The sequence below is a fragment of the Echiichthys vipera genome (assembly GCF_963691815.1).
Source record: "Echiichthys vipera genome assembly, chromosome: 6".
Classification (NCBI taxonomy): Eukaryota; Metazoa; Chordata; class Actinopteri; order Perciformes; family Trachinidae; genus Echiichthys; species Echiichthys vipera.
In genome coordinates, this window is record NC_139831.1 from 18,027,183 (window position 1) to 18,048,491 (window position 21,309).

Sequence of the window (21,309 nt, forward strand, 5' to 3'; positions counted from 1 at the left end):
TGAACACACAAACATCTTGTTAGTCCAGTCAGGTCCCTTATCCCTATCGCCATCAATCAATCCTCTATTGTCATCAGGTTTCAATTTTGAGCTTCAGCTTGTTCACCCCCTGTGGCAGTGCCTGTTGCTGTCTTCAAAAGCTCTGCGTTTTCTATGTGCATGCTGTATCTGCGGAGTGAGAATAATACACCACTGGAGTCTTAAGAGGAAGCCAGCAGAACAGTTTATATATCAAACCCATGGTCTTCGTGTCACTTTCAACTCCTGTTGGAGAAACTGACGGAAACTCTTCATTATGGTCTAAACGTTACGTGAAGCGTGGGGTCTAGGATAGTTAGCAGCAATGCGGCTGAATGCCGGTTGAATCTGTAATGGCACCTGGAAGCAATTGTTTCACTCCGTGGAATATTTATGTATTGGTGAATTATTCTAAGCATGTTTCCAATGTTTATTTCTACAACGATGTCTGGCTGCATGGCAGAACAACCATGCAGACAAGCTGTCCACGTGTGTGTGTGTGTGTGTGTGTGTGTGTGTGTGTGTGTGTGTGTGTGTGTGTGTGTGTGTGTGTGTGTGTGTGTGTGTGTGTGTGTGTGTGTGTGTGTGTGTGTGTGTGTGTGTGTGTGTGTGTGTGTGTGTGTGTGTGTGTGTGTGTGTGTGTGTGTGTGTGTGTGTGTGTGTGTGTGTGTGTGTGTGTGTGTGTGTGTGCGTGTATTGACAATGCCACAGCAAACTCAGTCCAACTGTGTCGCTCATTAAAGTAAAGTCAGCCCTCCTCCCCTCAGGCTTCTCTTTTTATATCCACCACCCCATATCCAAACACTATTAAAGACTCATAAAAGCTGAGCACAATATTTTGATATCTGTCATCTTATGCTGTTATTAAGGAGTCAAAGGGAAAGGAAGTCGCCTTCGCTTGTGGTATCCATTCCCATCATAACAGACAAGCTCCAGTTTCCCATGGGGATGTTTGTTGTGATGTCTTGTGGCACCAACACAAACAGACGCAGCCTGCTGGAGGCCAAAAGGCCTGGTGGATGTGTTTAGTCTTGGTGGGCAGAAGGACACAAGGAGAGGATTTTCTTTTGGTGTTCTTTGGCTGTATGTGTGACCAGTTTGCGTTTCAATGCAAATCCATCACACAATGAACCATGGCTTCCAAACACACACGACATGGAAATTCAACAAATCAACCTTGAAAAGCAGACTCTGCGTTTAGATACCCACTAGCCCCCTCTGTGGGATGTTTTCTTGATAAGTAAAGTGAGAACGGTTCTGGAGGGAGGGGGGGGGTGAAAGGTGATACCCTGACAAGTGGTGTTTAGGAGAGTAGAGCATACCAAAGGACAACTGCAGGCTGTCTTGAATATGAGATAGAAGGAGTGAAAAGAGGAGAAGGGTGACAGACAGAGATGTGTGCAAGTGAAAGTGAGTGGAAAACGGAAGTCGAGATCCAGACGGAAAGACGTGATGGCGACACAAGGATCCCGGTCAGACTAACACCGGCTCTTAACCCCGGAGGTCAGAAAGAGAGAGGTGTTGAGGGACAGAGTGAGAATATAGTATGACACAACCACAGAGGGATCCTGGGAGAACACTTGGCAGCCATCTTCACTGTCTCTATGTTGTCTATTTTTTATTGGGTGAATGTGTGCTGGACAGGCGTGCCTGCAAAGAAAATGTGAATGGGTGTTTGTGAGGGTCAGAGGTGACCTGTGTTGGACTACAGTGGCAGATTTATGGGCACCACCAACCTGAAGGCTGGAGGTCGCATGCTGACTTTGTTACACGCTTCAGCCAACACACACACACACTCACACAGAAAGTGTTGAGACACACTGAATACCTGCCTGCTGATGCCAGGTCATGTGTGTTGAGGTCCAAGTGATAGATAAAGCAGGGATTGAGGCTTGGCTGACGTGTGACTGTGTAAGCTTTACATCTGGCCTCAGGGGTACACCAAGTAAAGTCTGATTAAGATGGAGGACAGGGGACATTGATCAGTAAAGAAACAAGCTCTGGCCCGGGGGATGAAAGAATAAAATTGGATCTTGTTGCTCTGTATCATTAATATCCATCAGGAGCAGTGTGAACCTTAAAACAGACAGACATGGATGGATGAGAGGATGAGCGTCTGAGAGAGTAAAAAGAGGGAGCAGTTTCTCAGGGTCATACTGATGCCCCTCTCTTCTTTTCTTTATTCATTCATTATCTCCCTCCCTTCTGCTGTCACTTCGCAAAGAGTGCTTTTTGCTCTCGTGGGTATGAAATCTAAACCTGCAGGCGCAGTGTTTATATCAGTGTTGACATCAGTGTTTACATCACTGTTTAACTATTTATTCTGATGTAGAAATGCATCTGTATGCTATTTTATCCTCCCTTTCGATGCGCTTTAATGCCTGAGGTTTATATAGGCACTAATTATTTGAATGTTTGAACTGTAAGATACTTTACCCATTATAATCCAGGTCTGCGACTTGGCAATGTAGGTATTGTGTTCAGAAGAAGATAATGGTGAAATCCGCCGGATGGGGCGGAAATGTGTCAGGCAGAGCGGGATGATACTTTATTTTAAAATGGAATTTGAAAAATCATTACACTAATGACAAAGCTAGATAGAGTAAAGTATAGTATAGTATAGTTTGAATTTCTTTAACTTTTGTATATACAGTACAGCATGAATATACAAATTAGAATTTGAGGTAAGCTTGCAACAACTTTTTGAAGAGGTATTCATTGTATAAGTAGTTGGCAACACTGGCCCAAAAGTAACAAAAGGTGCCTAAAGCTCACTAATGACATGTTACACTGTGTTTGTTTTAATCATATATAAAGATGGACGACACGGCTCCACCTCCTCCCACTGTACCAAGGTGAAGCCAAAATATTGAGTATATAGGGTCTGTGCAGTCAATCATGAAAATGTTCACCCTGTTTTTATAGCCTCATATAACTAATTAAACCAATCAGAAAAACGAACACAACATGAGCATAATAAGAACTTCCTACAATGACAGAAATCATCTTTGGGGAAAATGTATTTCAAGTGATCGAGATGTTTTAGCTTCGCTTCAGGGAGTTGTCACGTCGTCCATCTTTGTACACAGTCAATCCATTCTAATGCTGAAGTGATTATAGCTGCTCCCCTGTTTTCAGTCCTTAAGCAAAGCTAGGCTAACTGGCTGCTGGCTATAGATTCACCTTACAGACATGAGAGTGGTATCAAAGAAAGTGAATAACAATGTATCCGTGACTGTTGAAACTGTATTCCAACAGCACAGTTAGTGAGGCAAGGTCTATTAGTAGACAGCCTGGAAATTGCCACCAGTCACTTACACTTTACCATGTGTGTGCATAAGTTTAAATGTCTGGAACTCATCTGCGCTACTCTGATAAATACCTGTGCTCTAGGTTTGACCTGCTCCTCCTCTGCTTTAGTCTCAGACAGCCAGTACAGATAATTAGGGCCTGTTAGCTTTCCCTGCCAAAATCTGAGGCTTGGTCTTGAGTTCATAAAACAATTGAATTTGGCCTGTGAAACATTTGGTCCCTTGTTGCACCTTGATTTTCTACAACAATGGATCTGTTAAACCTTTTAGAAATGGCTTCAACAGAAGGTTGAGAGGGGAGAAGTGTGCTGTAAGAGCCATTTAGTGCCATATTGGCTTAGCTACAGTCAGGTGCATGCAGACAAAGCGTCCATTGTTGAAAAATCACAGATAGTTAGATTTACTATAAACCCTCCTCTGACTGATTTACGACAGCCCCCATCCCGTGAATAATAATATGAAACATTTTGAAAGCACTACCACTTGAAGCGGATGGCAAGGGCCCTAAATCACTTTTCGAAGTGACCGCAAAATGTATTTTGTGTACTGATGTATCATTTTACCCACAACGACCATTGATCTTGGACTCCAGCTCAGTCCAAGAACCTGTCTGCTGGTCAGAAGGGCGTTACAACTGCAAGCGGTTTTCTTCCACTTGGCCTGGAAGGGTAGCGCTGAAACCTGAATCGGTCCTGAATACATTCTTATACGGCACATCAGGGTGACTCCAAACCTTGATTGGTGTTTGGGCCGGGCCGAGTCAGCGCCTCATTTCTTGGTTTTGGTTCAGTGAGAAGGATTGTTTAATGAGGTTCCTTCTGAAATCTGTTATCACTGACCAGACAAATTCTGATAATCCTCTTACCCTGCTTTTCCACTGTTGTTGCCTCGTCTCTTGGTGAGCTGGAAAGTGAGGGAGTTTTAGGCCAGCAGCAGCAGCTGAGGTCGATTGGCAGGAATCAGGTACAGCAGGAGAGCTGGTGGCTGGTTGGTGTTCATATTGGGTGGAAAGAATAAATCCCATTACCTCATAGTAAACAAACGGATGGAGCAAACGAAGGTAACATGATTGGATGAGGCATTAGATGAGCGCGTGTTGAGTGAAATGAGCCAAATGATGGCTCATGCCTTGCGCTCTCTCTCTCTCTCTCTCTTTCTCTCTTTCTCTCTCTCTCTCTCTCTTTCTCTCTCTCTCTCTCTCTTTCTGCAGCTGTTGTTCACTATCTTTTGCCTACATGGCTTCTCTTAACCCTTATCCAAGGTCACAAAATTATGAACGCTGATACAGAGATGTTACTGGTCAACAGCAATGTACTGCACATACCTCTGTTATGCGCTGCAGCTGTGTTTAACTTTCATTACTACACATGAAGGCTATCAGACATATCAGCTGTGTCAGCCATATCACAGTCGCAGCTGTCAGGCACACAAACTAACATAGTTTAAGACACACACCCTCTACAAACAAACACACACACACACAACTGTAAATGCTCTCATGTCTCTCTGAGAAAAAATCCAAATACATTTATGGATATTTATTAAAAACTATGTTATATACTGCAGGTGCACGAATGGTTGAATGTAAAAGCACAACAGACTGTAAAACAAGACTGATCCCAGTCTATCACTGACTGTGTCAAAGGCTCGACAGCCATCCCAGCCATGTTCAGACCCTGGGGGCCCGAGCAGCTGATTGGACCAAATATGGCAGCCACCAATCGGATAAAGTGACGCATGACCTCCTCTCATAAAGTTCACACTGGGGCAACTCTGCACCTGCCACAGGAGAAGCTTCACAACACACACATAGACACACTACACTGTTGTAGCCCTCGAATCACGTAGTATTGAAAGGGGACATGGGTTATATTTCATCAGTAACATCACAAATACAGAGAGCGGGGGGACATTCAGACACCCTGCAGTGATGGCACCGTATCTCGGGGCACTATGAAATGATATCCTCCTTACCCGCACCTGTATATGTAAGCCTTTGAAATAAACAGGTGATCATCTTTAAAAGAAGCAGTCGATAACCCCTCGTTTTGAAATCCCAAAGAGTTTATGAGTGATCACAGAGGCACAAGCACTGACGTAAGTTCATGCCCCAGCAGGCTGCAGCGGCCGCTCAGATGACATGATGCTATAGTCTTCTGACTGTGATATAATGGAGTTGGTTTTCAGCCAGAAGTTCTTGATTTTGATTGATTGCTGTTCTTTTTATTCAAAGTATCACCTGTTCATTAAGGCTAGATATTGAAGCTGCAGTACCAACTGAAAAAAATTGATATCTGATATTTACTGATCTAAATTATTACTTGGCTTTTGTTAGACAGCATTATACACTGATGCATTTCAAAGTTTAGCTTTTTTTTTAGTAAAGAATGGAAAAAATTGCTTTTGAATCAGTACCAAAATATAGATGCATTGGCATTCCATTTTTTTTTAAACTAAAATTATAAGACCTACCAACCTTTTTTTTTTTACATGAAAAAGTACATCTGTGTGTCTCATTATAGTAGATAACTGCACATTGTGTACTGGACTGAACAGTTGTTGCTGTTTTCTAGCACATGTCCTGTTTTGTTGCTGTTTTAGATTCTGAATTGTGTTTTCAGCCATAAAAGTCAGATATATTGTTATAAATGTTAGACCCCTAATGCAGGTCTGGCAACATCGCAGCTGTAAATACAGTCGGTGTGCATGTGCATACAGTATGAACGTTTCCAGTTTGCAATGAGCCAAGACGTGTATTGCATGTTATCATTTGTGTGTGTTTTTTTCAGTTGTTATACAATGAATGGCATTTGAATTGTTTCAGGCAGCCATGTGAATATTTTTCAACATGGATATTTTAAGCCCATAATCCTTAAATACTCAGGATTTGCTTCATTCCAAATCCTATGTTTGAGTAATTCAAAAAGATATTTACACACCATTTATTTTGGAACATAACATCATGTCTGTTGAATGCTGGCACTCGACCTGAATGTTGCTGGTTTTCTACTGCTTGTTCACCTGATGTTCTCCACATAATCAATCACATCCTCACGTGATTCTTTATCATTATTTATCATATGGCGTTGGAGGTTATTTGCCTTGGCCAGAATGAGTTGGCGGAGCAGATGGCTATGAAAAACAGATTTTTTTTAAAAACAAAGTATTGGCAGATAGCGGACAGTTCGTACTACGGCGCATTAGGGCCAAGTATGAAAAAAAAAAATAATAATATTTTTATTTTTATTAATATTTTGAGGAAAATGTCTCAGATTTATGAGATTATAGTGGTAAAAACTTGTACGGTGGTTTGGTGGTTAGCACCGTCGCCTCGCAGCAAGAGGGTTCCTGGTTTGAATCCCAGCTAGGGCCCTTCTGTGTGGAGTTTGCATGTTCTCCCTGTGTCTGCGTAGGTTTTCTCCAGGTTCTCCGGCTTCCTCCAACAGTCCAAAGACATGCAGGTGTTAGGTTAATTTTGATCATTTTGGTCAATTTGATGACTCTAAATTGCCCGTTGGTGTGAGAGTGAATGGTTGTCTGTCTCTGTACGTCTCTATGTGCCCTCTGATAGACTGGCGTCCTGTCCAGGGTGTACCCTGCTCACGCCCAATGTCAGCTGGGATCGGCTCCAGCCCCCCGTGACCCCGATAGGGACAAGCGGTTGAAGATGGATGGATGGATGGAATTAATCAAAGAGTGTGTATAAGACCAGGAGTGGTGTGAAATACTGAGTACAATACATCAACACTTGTTTTACTTTCATACAATCCTCAAATACAGAGCCGCGAGTGGCAGTTACACTGTGGGAAAGCAAATGTAGTGAGGTTAGTATGGAAATGGGAAAGTTGTTACTGCACACTTGAATGGGAAGTAGGAGAAATGTATTTTACCGCACGACTGCTTACTTATCCATTTATCATTTTGTGTGCACCTCGCTAAGAAGATAATACACGTAATATCAAGTATATCTGCAGAGGTCTGTTTTTGCCATTTGATTTGTCAGGTTAGTGCGTTTTATGGATCTTTTCATCCGCATCATTACACGCCAAGGCACGACTGTGTAATCAGTCTCTGGACCGCCTGCACCATGTTGCCCATAAACCACTGGGTGCGTGGCTGGCAGCTTTGCTCTCACCTTGGCTTCCACAGAGGCTGTAATTAGTCTGTCAGTTTCAGGTGTAAGTGAAGAGGAGAAATAAACCAGAGCAAGGAGCCAGCTCAAAGTAAGGGCTAAGGGCACGAGGGCTGAGACACCTGCGAAAAATGAGAGGGAATAATGGTGGAGATTTCAATTTGATTTCAATTGGCAGAAATTGCGCAGGGAAGCAGAGTTGGAATTTGGTCTTAAGAAAGCCGAGGGTGGATCTGTCAGGGTCAAAGAAAGAGGCTCGCCGGAATAAAGCTCCTTTTTGAACATTCACACCATGTTTCCTCAACTGTGGCCCACACATTGCCCCACACATTGTCTTCTGTTACAGCCACACACACACAGATGCTGCAGTTTTTTTATTATAAGTCATGGAGATTAGTGCAATTTTCTCTTTATTCCTTTACATTTGAAGACCCACTCATGCTCCCTGTATGCCCGGCTCTCTGGTTTTGGTCTAACATGTTCCAGAACGTCAAACTAGAACCACATTTTATGAATGGACAAGGGATACAAAGATAAAAGACCACCATTCGACACAGACTGGCACTGGACACTGGACACTTTGAAATATCCTCGTCAAATTACCGCTGCTCACGCTGATGCCTCTGACGTTCATCACATTAAAGACTCTGATACTTTAATCTTGTGTCAGTTTTTCAAAGAAATATCTAAATGGAGAGGAAGAAAGTCTGTTTTTAAAGGAGGTCTGGCACTTTGGACGTAAAGACACAAACTCGCCCATGCACCTTTACGTAACCCGTGTATTTTTTTATCTTTGTCTTAATCCCCACTCCACCTGTGTGCCAGTATGTGTTAACCCTCTTGTTTATTCTCCCTGAGGACTGGATTTCACACCTCCAGACTTTCTGGAAATCCTTGAAGCACTGATGGCCCCCAATCTGATATGATCTACAAACATAACCCTTATTCTCACCTCGACATTGCACCAATGGCTGCTGTCCCCTGCCTTCAGGCACATCTCCCATTCGTTATGGGACTCACTGGTTCCCACATCTGAGGGTGGCGATTGGTCACAGGAGGTTTGTCAATAACCAGTGCTACTCAAATCACACTAGCTGAACCGTTCCTAAGAGAGTAACATGAAAAATGTGCAGGATTTCTATTTCCAAGGTGTGTGTGTGTGTGTGTGTGTGTGTGTGTGTGTGTGTGTGTGTGTGTGTGTGTGTGTGTGTGTGTGTGTGTGTGTGTGTGTGTGTGTGTGTGTGTGTGTGTGTGTGTGTGTGTGTGTGTGTGTGTGTGTGTGTGTGTGTGTGTGTGTGTGTGTGTGTGTGTGTGTGTGTGTGTGTGTGTGTGTGTGTGTGTGGGGATTGCTCATTTGCGTGTTTGTACACTTCAAATCCTCTTGAGTGCTCAAATACCAGCGTCTGTGGTTACAGTACCTACTTATGGAAGTACCACCCAGGAGCCTGTATTAATGGTGCTGAAAACCCAGCCTCTCCCATGCACGCCTAAATGTCCAGCGTCAACAAACACGCATCTGAGTCCAAATGCGTGTTTGTGTGTGTGTACACCTGCTATTTAACTTGCAGTCGGGGGGGATTGTTTATCTTAGGTCAACCCATTTGAGGTATTGTCATGCAAGGGTCCTCTTTCCAAAAAAAAAAAAAGACTTGTAACGCTTGTATTAACATGTGCTCATAACAAACTCTAAAGTGTTTCCTGAAACAAAAACTGACTCTGCGATACAACATCTTCATAAGTGAAAAGAGGAGGTTCTCCTTTTTCCACAGTGGTTGCCATATATTTAAAGAAAGAAGTAATAAAAGAAAGGTGTCATTCATAGCAATAAGAGTGATTCTGTTCACGTACTCATACACAATACAATTAGGGATTTTGCTGCTACAGGCTTACTTGGTCTGGTATGACCAGTAGCTTATGGTGGCAAATGTAAGCAAACGTAATGGTCCCATATTATGCTCGTTTTCATTTACAGGTTCTTACTTGTATTTTCTAGATTTCCGTGATTCTGTGTTTCTACTGGAAGATATTTACATGCTTTAATGTTCAAAATATTCACATTATTCTCCTCTGAATCTGAGTCTGTCTGAATATACCTGTATTCACCCTCTGTCTGAAATGTTCCATTTTAGCGCCTGTCTCTTTAAGACCCCTTCCCGTTTCTCTACCCTGTCATTGCAGCCGGGGAATGACTGTAACAGCACTGTAGCAGCACTTTCTACCTATATATAGAATAGTTGTGACATCACAAACTTACAGAAGTCCTGACACAGTTTCTGAATTCGGGCTGTGTGCATTTCTCTGTGGATTTGATACTTTCACAGTATATACAGTATATAAAACACCTCGACCTGATTTATAATTAAAAAAAGACATGGTGATCCCGCTTTTTATAACAGAATTATACTTAGACTTCTCTTTATTGATCCCTTTGGGATGACTCCTGCAGGGAAATTGAATTTCCAGCAGCTTACAAAAAAGGGATAAAAGTATAGCATCTACTATATACAGTATAAGATTAACAATAACTCGTAGCTACATATGTATATAGAAAGTAAAAACAATAAACGCTTAGTTAAATATAGATGTAAGAATACAGGTAAAATACAATTCAGAGAAAATGAAACCAAGTGTAGAGAAATGTATAAGATAAGATATGTATGACTATATGACAGTCATTTTCAGTAAGATTAGATTATTGCACTTAAGTGGTGGAATTAAAGTTAGAAATATCCATAGGATATATATAAGACACACAATCTCTTAGCAAGAAGGGTAAAAAAAATAGAAAGAAAGAGGTTAAAATAGTGTAAATGAGCTCAAATCTGGAGAGCTACTGGAGAGGCAGCTGTCTCCTAAAGCGCCAGGTCTAAGCAAACAGGGGCAAATGTGGCACCTTTAAACTATGTATTGCTGTAAAACTGTGCTAATATCATATAGCATACTGCAATATCATACGGCCAGTTGCAAAATGTAGCACTGGTTCAATTTAATGAGTGTGTCTAATGTTTAGGCGGTTGTCTACTAAAGGAATCAATCACAAGATGAGATGTGTCATGAACTGAGTGGCCCGCCTCCTCCACTAAGCAATTTGCTGCATCACACAGTCTTTTTCTGCCTCACTTTGAGCCTGGAAATCGCCTGAAGACACAGATTTAGTCTTCTGGCTGTTGAACTTTGGGGCACACTGGTCCACTTTGCTGTGCTCTGCCGGCGCTGACTGTGTTTTGCTCCAGCTCGGTCATTGTTTTGACTATGTCTGTCTCTCCGTGTGGGGGCAGGCCCGTCTCTGCCTTCGCCTCTAGTTAGCTGTGACACACGGTGACTACCCGGGCAGCCTTTCAGCACCCGCCTCACTCAACACGAACCACCTGCTGGACATCACAACAGCCGGGGTCTCGCTCCAAACCTGTGCGTGCTCACAAGCAAACATAAACACATGAGTTTCCAAGAGTTTTCCAAGTACAAGCTCTATCACACCAAAAACACAAATGAACTGTCAGAGATTATAGAAACCCAAATAAATGAAGGCATGATGAGCTTTTTCGTTCATTAGAACCTAATGAATAATGCAACAGACATAAACACCTAAACAACCCTGCAGCTCTAAGAGCATGCACGCATACTCACACACACACACAGAGGTTTACAGCAGCGCCACTCAGCCCTAACAGAGCGTGTCGAGAAAGCTATACGTTGATCACACTCACATGGGCATGAAAGAGGCATCCATGCCCTCACACAAATATACTCTCAGATAGCCTCTTACACAGACGCCCTCTCACTCAGCTCTGAGAAATCCACTCCGCAGTCACGCAACACTTGACGCTGAAAGTAAAACAGGAAGGTCGACTCTGTACGGAAGTGTTCTCGGCTTCCCGTTTCCCACTCACAGATGACCTTTGCGTGAATACCAGAGTGACGTTTACTGTATAGCATCTCTCTCTCCCTCTTTATAACCACATTTCACCAGACAGAGGTGAAGTATAGTCCACATACAGGCAGAGTTTATAACATATATAACACTTGAATATTCCACAAGAATAACATTTCATGGCAGTGATGTGTTTGCAGCTGGAGGTTAACACCTATAGAAATATTAGGGGGACAAAATATTATTGAAAACTGCCGTAATTTGACACTATTAACTGTTAAGATTCTGAACCATTTGCTAAACAGCAGTCACTGTAAATGGCCCATTGTTTTGTGAGTTTGAAAAGGGGACCTCAAGCCTTGCATAGCAGCTCGAAAATGTTACTTAAATTGTTTTAGACACTTTTTGATTGCTTATAAACATCATTTTGAACTGATGATATGTTTTATACGAAGAAAATTACTTTGTTCCCCAGCAGTAAAACATGCTACTGATTTCCATGTGCTCTTTATCTGATTGGTGTTGACAGGACCACTACTCTTAGATCCAAGATGAGTCTATTAGCAATTTCTGTAATTGTGTTCATAATAGTTTGTTTAACAGGGAGACATTCTCTGTGGTCTGATTGACCCCATACATCAAAGCCCAATGCAAAAGGAAGGGTTATCACTTCATTATTCTCTGGATTCAATGTTGTAAGAAGAGAGGGGAAAGATATTATTTTGCAATTAATGTTGTATAACTGAAAAAAAGACATTTAAACAAAGCACAGAAAACTAAACACAATAGAGTGCTGTAGGTAGGATTTTCCCATTTATCAGTTAGTTCTCATGTATTAAATGAACTGCCAACTAGATTCCAGATGAATAATCATAAATTGCAGGCCTGATTTAAATATATAATTAAAACAATCTATTATTAAATGACCAGAAAACATGCTTTATCGAGATATATATCGTCATCGAGATATAAAACGATTGACATTGAGATAGAAGATTTTGGCCATATCGCCCGACGTTAGTATTTAGTGTTATTGGAGAACAAAATGTGAACATTTCTTGTGCCTGTGTTAACCACAGACCTTATTTTAAGCATCTAACCAAATCTAATTCGCAAAACCCATCGACCTCAAGACGAGGAAAACAGAAGTGTAAAAGTGCTGACTGATTTCCGTGTTTTAGGACTCATTCCTGCAGCACTCTGTCACAAATGTGCAGGTGAAAGAAAAGCAGATTTTCTGCAGAGACCACAGTAGAATGTGCAATATATAATTTCCTCAATATGCTGTACATTTAGTGTATTGTTGTTGAGTCTGTGGCAAAAAGTAAGAAAACACTGATGTTGGATATGGGATCATTTAAATATACACGTGGTGCAGATCTTTATTAAATCTACATTGCTAACACAAGAAGATTTGATGGGACGAGGTTGGATTACAGGTAACTGTTCTTTCCTGTTCTGGTTATCTGATCGAAGCCACTGTGAGACTGCATGGGTGTGAACCCTGTCTCAGCCGCTGAACCCAGGCTGACCCAGGGCAGGAGAGAGACGCGGTGCAGCTGGAGAACGAATCACCGCCATGTGAATCACATCCGTTGTCTTTTTCTGTCCCTGTTTACATCCACAGCATGTGTCCCCCATCTTCTAGGAGCGAAAGTTGGACAAACAGGGAAACGCTGACAGATCAAGAGACGGTTAGGAAAGAGTAGTTTTGTTTGGGACAAAGAGGCTTTGCAGCTGTGCCTAAAGAAGGGAATCCTCACAATCACATCTCAGACCAGTAAACAGTTTCAATGGTACCAATTGACTAAGATATCTCATTATGAGCAAATAGATTCAGCCTTTGACAAATAGGAAAACAACTTTCTTTGTCATTTTAAACATATGCTGTATGTTTATAGCCAATAATTATTGAGTAAACATTTCGACAGCATCTCTGCAATTAAATAATAAAAATACCTTTTTTTAACATAAGAGCAGATCTTGTATTTGTAGTGTATGTCATCTACTCTTTATCTTTGCATACATTCACAAGTTTTTTTTATTGTATCTAAAGGAGATAAGAGGGCAATCTGCTTCTGGGATTTTTTTTTCTAAAGTAGGAAAAAGAGACGAGAGTGAAGATGAGACACATTGCCTCAAGCTAATGTGGAAGCAAGACGCTGACCTTCACTACTTACACCCTTCCTCTCCCCGCCTTTCTCTTCCTTTCCAGTTAAATTGAATTTTCCCCTGTTGCAGGAGGAGTATTGGGAGGCAAAGGAGGAGGGGAGGATGGATAGATGGATGTAAGTCTTGTGGTTGTGCATACAGAGTATTGCATTCTGCTATTTTCATTTGGCTCTTTATTGCTCCCAGTTGTTGGGTTAAACAAAATGGGGCCTAAAAGAAAAGTAGGAGGGGGTCGCTCCACCAATCTGGCGCTTTGTTCCCTGGAAGCACTTTGTTTGCGAGAAATGTCACAGTAGCTAAATCAAGCCGAACTTTGAGAAACAGATGGAGGACGGAAGGATGTGTGTCCAGAGACCAAAGGTGGTGTAGCTTGTAGGGAGCATAAAGTTGCATTTTCATAACATACCACAAAGTGAGAGAAAGTAAGTGAGGAAGGTTGTGTTTGTGGGGTTTGTAGCGCACACAGATGTGCAACCAGTGAAAGTGTTGATGGTGAAATTGCTTTAAAGCCTGCTCAGGTCCCATTGTGCTCTTCAGGTTGAATATGCCTTAAATGAGTGTGTATGGCAATCTGTGTTTCTGTGTGCATCTTTCTGTATGTGTGTGTGTGTGTGTATGAGCTTATACACAGGACTGTGATGTTAAAGGTCCTATCAAATTTCCATTTCCTTTTTTTTTATATAAAGCAGGTTGAGATTCTTTATAAATACTGTAAAAGCATCAAAACTCTTAATCTACAGTTTATTCAGAAAGCTTAAAAGCTGTCATGACTTACCCAAAATACAAGTATGGCCCTGAAAATGAGCACAACATGGGACATTTAACTACTTCCACACTGCCTAAAACATCCCATGTAAAGAGTCATGAAGGAATCTAGGCAGAGATCCACATCTTTGTTTCTCTTCTGTCTCAGGTATTTGACATTCTCTCACACACGCAAACACACTTACTGTCCTAAGGAGGTTGTTGGCCTGCTGGCTGGCTCCCAGTCAAACTTTGGACCGCGTATTTTCCCACATGAAGAAGAAGTTTAGGGTTAGCTTGAGACGAACGTGAGCTTCAGGCAAACAGCTATCCATAAGTTCAATTGCATCTCATTTTGTGGGTGTGTTTATGTGTGAGCACTCATTCCAAGTTACCCAGGAGCTCTTTCCATGCTCATATTTATATTCATGCAGCTGATGCTGAGTGAGCGTGTATGTGTCCAGCACTGTGTGTCCCTCAGAGAGATCCATGCACAGGATGTAGTTTTATTTCTGAAGGCCCATCTTTCTTTCTTTGGGGGGTTTTCAGCACCTGTAAGAGTGAAGGACGACCTCCTTGTTCTGTCCTCCCTTCTATTTTTACTTCTGTTAACATACCTTGTTTTTCTGTCCTCAGTGCCCTCTGTCTGTTCCTTGGGCATCCTCCCATTGTGTGCTTTTGGAGTTGATAATCTTTGACGTCTAGGAAGAGAGAAGGGAAAGGAAGTCAAATTATCATGTAGCCCATTACCGTGTCAAGTAAAAACATGATCTCCAACTCTCTGTAACTTACACACTGCTTCTATTTTGGTGTGCTTGTGTGACATTTTCTGACCCTGGTATGCCACCGTGACACAGGAAGTCAACACTGACACCTAAGTCACGTCATGTGTCTGCGTGTTTATGTGTTTGTCTGTTTGTTTGTCCGTGGGTATGCTTTCACTGCTCTTTCCTATAATGGAAATTTAAACTACTTCCACACTTACATGTACACACACACACACACACACACACACACACACACACACACACACACACACACACACACACACACACACACACACACACACACACACACACACACACACACACACACATACTGTACATACACTCTGCTCTTCAGTGCGGCTGTTTTTCCCATTAATTCCTCCAGTCAATCCAGTCCTACATCAGCTTGTCATCACCCACCGCCATTCCCCCTCAAACCTGCCACTCAGGACCAATCACGCTCCCATGTTTCAGTCAATCTGACGCCCACTCCTCCAGCGTTTGGCGACTGACCTGTCAACATACCAACGGCTTTCTTTTATGTCTCAAATAAAGGTAGAGCAGGCATGGCCCCTCCGTGACCCATATCTTATAATGCATATCCCTGCTTGAGGAGGCTTTTTAAACGGCTAATGACCATGTTGTACAAGGATTTTAAAGGGATTGTGAAACCATCCATTCATCCCTAGTGACTTCATCTTTTTTTCATTCTCCGTCATCTTTCCTCCTAGACCCTCCTGTCAGTTTTTCACTGCAGTATATCTCCTTCTTTGTCGGTCCCATGTCATTTTTCTATCCCCACCACCTTTCCTCCCCATCTCACCACTCCCTTACACATTCCTCTCCATCTCCCTCCCCTGTACCCCCAGAGAAATGCTCCGGCCCTCTCTGCAGAGGCCTCGGCCCCCAGCAGAACAGATCCACGCTGCTGTTTATGGCTGCGGGGGTTTAAAGTGGAGCCCACTATGGAGACTATTAATATAAATGGTGTGTGTGTGTGTGTGTGTGTGTGTGTGTGTGTGTGTGTGTGTGTGTGTGTGTGTGTGTGTGTGTGTGTGTGTGTGTGTGTGTGTGTGTGTGTGTGTGTGTGTGTGTGTGTGTGTGTGTGTGTGTGTGTGTGTGTGTGTGTGTGTGTGTGTGTGTGTGTGTGTGTGTGTGTGTGTGTGTGTGTGTGTGAGGTTTGAAGGTGTAGGGGTGTTAAATGATTAAAACTTTTCAAACATAAATTTTAAATGAGAGGCAGTTGGTGCACAGCTGTATCCATTCTCCTTTGTTACAATTTAAATTGTTTCTCGCCAACAAAGTAGGGCGGCAGCAGCAAGTGGCAAACTAAATCAGATAAAGAACGAGAAACAGTACTTAGGTGAAAGTCTTGTGGTATACTCTACTGGGACAATCTTCAACTTGAGGACATGCGGGCAGAAGTCAACTCTTACTTAATGTTACTTTCTTTACATGAATAGTGTATTGTTGCATAAAGCAGGGAAAGAAGGATGAAAGAGGGAGAGGTAGAAGGAGGTGGAGTGGCATGATTGAGGTCTCTTTGAAAGGGTTGGCAGAGTCAGGAAGTGATTAGGCCACTACAACAACTCCAATAATGACAATAGGGAAAACATGTCTGCAGCCACAACCACTTAGCATCAGGAACAGTTCCCAGTATGGTTCCCATTTCATTAGCAGAGCGCGACTGAATGTGGGAGGATGGGCGCGTGTAAGGAAAGAGAAGAAGTGAGGTGTTACCTACAGGAGGGTTTCAGGTTTAGTTGTTTTAGCTGCTTTCTTTGCCTCACACATGCAGTTTACAATAATATTAATAGTGGCAGATTTACTTCCTTTTTTAAACAATGGGTATCTGATTTCACAGAAAAAAGCAAGCACCTCGATTCTGGCAGGCGACCGCAGAGCTGAAATGAGAACTGTAGCTGTCATTAGCTCCATTCTTGAAACTCCCGGCTGACTCGTTGCAAAAGAACCATGTGAAATAGTTTTTAAATTGTGTTTACGTACATGATATCATGCTAAAGGACTGAAGTTAAAGTCCCAGTAACATAAAGTCAACATCCTCACACTAGCTGATGATCCACAGAAGTCACGGGTCAGAATTGTTCTTATGCAGCAGGATAAAGCAGTATGAGAAGGGAAATATCTGAATTATTTCAACTCATACTCGTTACCAACTCGTCACATACGCATACAAGGTTAGAACCCCTTAGTGTCATTTTCTAACTCTTAACACAGCCCTACGCATTAAACTGTGACACTCCATGTACCACAGTTGTGAATTCAAATAAAAGTACTTGGTGATGTTTTTCACATGGGACATAAACAGCGATATCCTGGGGAAAGGCTTTGTTTGACCCAACCATTCCTCCATGGTGTCCTTTCTATGTCATCTCATAGTGCAGCCGCGGCCAAGCAGTTGAAAGCCTGGCACGTCACATACGGATGTTAAACGGTGCTTTGAGCGTATCAGGACCATGTCAAAGCGGTTATTTCATTCTGACATAACTCTTTTTAGGTCCATAAAAACATACTTGGACAAGCAACACAAAGGGGATGATGGTCATAAGATAAGAAATGCTTAAAAAATACTTTAAATGCAGAATATCCCTCTTTATTCCAGCATGCAACAGTGGCAGCTTCAGCATGTGGAGAAATCCAAATCTGTCTGTGGGGTGGACGACCTTTCTGAGCCTGAGCAGAAACCTGTGATTGTTTTGTTTATTTTTCTCTTGTCAATCGCACCATCTCTTTAAACGATTCTTCTGTTAAATGACCAGGCAGACACTGACGCAGATCAGTGGCGGTGTAGAAATGATTCATGGTCCTGCAACAGCATGAGGTCTGAGACTCTAGGTTCTCCGTCTAACTGGCCACGTCATCTCATGGTATCTCTACGGCCCTCCTGCTGTTTTCACAACTTTACCAGACTTCTCCATCAACAGCGGAAAACGTTTTACCGGAAAGGTGGTGGTACCAGCTGCATCGCTGCAGGGGGTCAGAGGAAAGGTGGCTGGATGAAGCCCAGGCAGAGAGGAATGGGTCTGATGAACCTGATGTTCAGCCAGAACGAGGGGAGAATCGGCCTCCGTTCAGTGTGACATAAAATCATACAGTACATTTGCTCCTGAGTGTGACGGGATCTGCTGTCCTTTTTGTTTTTCTTTCTAGCATCTGAATCTGTCTATCTCACGTCACTTAAGCGCAGATAGTTCAGTGCTGTGCCAGCACACACAAACTTAAAGCCAGGCAACGCACAACCACCAGCGGAGAAAAAGAAACTGATGCTAGGTCTTTCTCTGCTCATCCCTGCAACGCCGATTTGGGGGATTAACTGCTCTGCGTGTGTGTTTCCACAGGGCCTCCAGGAAAGCGTGGAAGGATGGGAAGAAGAGGGGAACCCGGTAAGTGAGGCCCACAACCTGCTTTGTTTGTTTATTTCCCTTTTTTATTTCTCTTTTCCTAAAAGAGACTCTTCATATCTCTCCTATTTCTCACTTGCACCCACATTCCCTCTCTTTTCGTGGGTGACAGGATAAGTTCAAGGGCTGGTAAAAGCAGTGACCCACGAGTCAGGTTTGATGGATGATGGGCTGCAGTCGGCCCTTCTCCCTGTCCCTCCCTATTTGCGCCGACATAGCGCTAACCTCGGCCATGTGGTTGCACTAACTTTACCCAGATGTCAGTTGTTCTCGCTGAGCGGTAGCAGCTGCAGTAGTACAGGCCCTAATGAGATTCTCCTTTGCCAACATCACCGCCCGCCATTATTGTGTTGCTTTTTCTTTCCACCCCCACCGCAAAACACTCATCTAGGAACCAAAACAGTGCAGAGACATAACTCTTGATACACAAAAAGGTTGTCATGACAGACAGAGCGGATGTTCTACAAGTTTGAGTCAGCCATATGTGAGTGTTGACTCCACCAAACTGTTAGACGATTTGATCAAAACCTGCAGGACTGAAGTTGTTCTGCAGGATGTGTGTCAGGTGGGAAAACTTCCAGTCTGGTTGTGATTCATTGTTGTGGATGTTTAGTAGATGAGATCCATTCCTGTTTAGTTGTTGACTAACTGAAAGCTCACCAGTAACCTTTATTGTATTACTTAGTGCACCATTATCCTTTCTAAAGTGATCTTGTAATTCTTGCATGCTGCTGTTTTTTTTAGATCGTCTATGTACTTGATTTGATTTGACATATAAAATTAAATGCTGTGCAAAAAGGATGCGGATGGAAGTATTTTATATCTTCCTTTTGTCCTTATGTATGCAGGTTTACGAAACTCTTTTCCATTACCAGTAGACTGGACCAGTAGATTAAACAGGGATGATAAACAGTAGAAAGCAGCATTGAGGCCAGTGAAAACGTAATGATGGTTACTTATTTTTCATATATATTTCTGTTTCTTATTCAGTCTCTCTTTCAAACTCTGAGACGATTAATATGGAACAATGTTCAAGTGCTGCTTGGGTGGAAGATCAAAGGAGTTTGTGGCTGAAGTTACGGACAGAGGCGTGATGTGTCACAGCATTGTGCCGGAAAAGGGGTCAAAATTTGCGTTTTCACACAGATGTCATGTTTTCATCACTGCCGATCAGAGCTGGAGTCGATAAATGTCACTGTCTTGGGAATGGATACCAATAGTAACCTGTTCCACTAAAGAGAAAGGCCAGATATTAGTGGGTTTAAGTGGGGGTTTGTTCAGTGGGAAAGGGGGTTTATTGCCAACAAAGCCTATGAAAAAATATTAAAACCACCAATATGTTAGTCAGTCTCCATAGCCTGCATGTGACTCTGAGTCCCAAGACCTTTGATTCCTACTAAAGATGTAAAACGGGTCATAATTATATAGTTTCATTTTCAAAAAGCCAGGCACTGTAGTTTTTTAGCAAAGGTTACTCAAGCAGAAGTTAAAATTGTAATTGTTGTGTAGAGTATGTGGGTTTGTACCAGTGCAATATTGCGACTCACTGATGTGTTTATAATAGTTTTTGGATAACAGTGGTAGCTGGTTCTGTCTTTTTCTTGGCAGTTATTGACAACAAGAAAAATATAAAATATTACCAGACTTTTTCTTTAAATCCCTGTATCCTCATCAACATAGATTGCAAAGTTATGTGATTCAATCAGGCGACCACAGGACAACTAAATTGTTTTTCATCAGGGTGATGTGTATTTCCAGCCACTTGGAGGGAATTTTTTGAGGATTATGGTTACGGAAAGGCTCGTTGTTAGGGTTTCTCCTTAAGATGAGACACTCGTGGGCTGCTCGCTTTTTGGCTATTCGCAGAAGATGTGTATCTGAAAAGGGTGATGTGGTTCTCTCGTTTCTCTTGTCTCTCTTGTTGTTTACTTTTGCGTCCCCACGTTGGGTGCAGGGGTAGGTTGCTCCGTTCTCTAGCTGAAGACTGACTTACTTACTTTTAACAAGAACAGAAGAAAACAAATGAGAGCGGAGAAAAGAAACAAAAACACAAAAACCTTTATAACAGGAAAGAGCGCAGACAGTTAAGCATATGTCGTCTTGTCTCCTGCGTTGACCCTTTATCATTTTTCTTTCTGTTTGTTCTTTTACTTGTTTTTCCTTTCTCTTCTGTTTGCCTCTCTCTCATTCCCCGTCTCTTTCTTTCTCATTAGTCTCTGCAGTCACACACACACCTGTCTCAAGTTCAGTGGTTAAAGCTGGTTTTACAGAGGCTCTCTAACCAGTGTGCATTTGTTTACCTAACTGTCTGGCTCAGAAGGCCCTCGTCTAGACACAGCTAAACGTGATTGACTTGGTCTCCATGCCTCATAAACCCCAGCACCTCTCTCTTCTTAATCTTTCCCTTTCACCTTCTCGCCCCAACCACCTACTTTTTTTCCATCCCTCTTTCTATGTTCTATTTTAAGTAGTAAAAAAATGATACAATACAAAGATCTACAATCAAGTCAAGGTGTAACGAAAGCCACAAAACAAGATAAAACACAAACATGCCCTTTGCCTTCAGCAAACTTCAAGGCTCACATAGATTCTGGTCACGTTAGCAGGACTCTTTGTATATTTAAATAGAAACAAAATACCACAAATATCCCACTTTCCCCGAGAGTACGTCTGTTTTCAATTTTGCTGAGCTTATGTGGATGTTTAGCGCTGCATCCATGCTGATGAACTTTGTTGTAGCAGGACTCCAGCGGTGGCTTAGCTCCAATTCGTGCCACAGATTCAGTGTGTTAACGATCACATAAATCAGCATCATTATTGGTTCTGATTTCATTTAGATCAGATAAACATGCACCAATCGCTAATAAAGAAG

General features: G+C 42.3%; 1 protein-coding gene across 1 annotated transcript in view; it reads left to right on the plus strand.

The window, feature by feature from the left end:
- Window positions 1-21,309, plus strand: part of LOC310948237 (uncharacterized protein) — a 130,969-nt gene that overhangs the window by 76,277 nt on the left and 33,383 nt on the right. Inside the window, exon 3 of the mRNA XM_083915290.1 lies at window positions 18,375-18,419. Within this exon, the coding sequence (XP_083771416.1) occupies window positions 18,375-18,419 (45 nt within the window). The remainder of the gene's footprint in view (window positions 1-18,374; window positions 18,420-21,309) is intronic.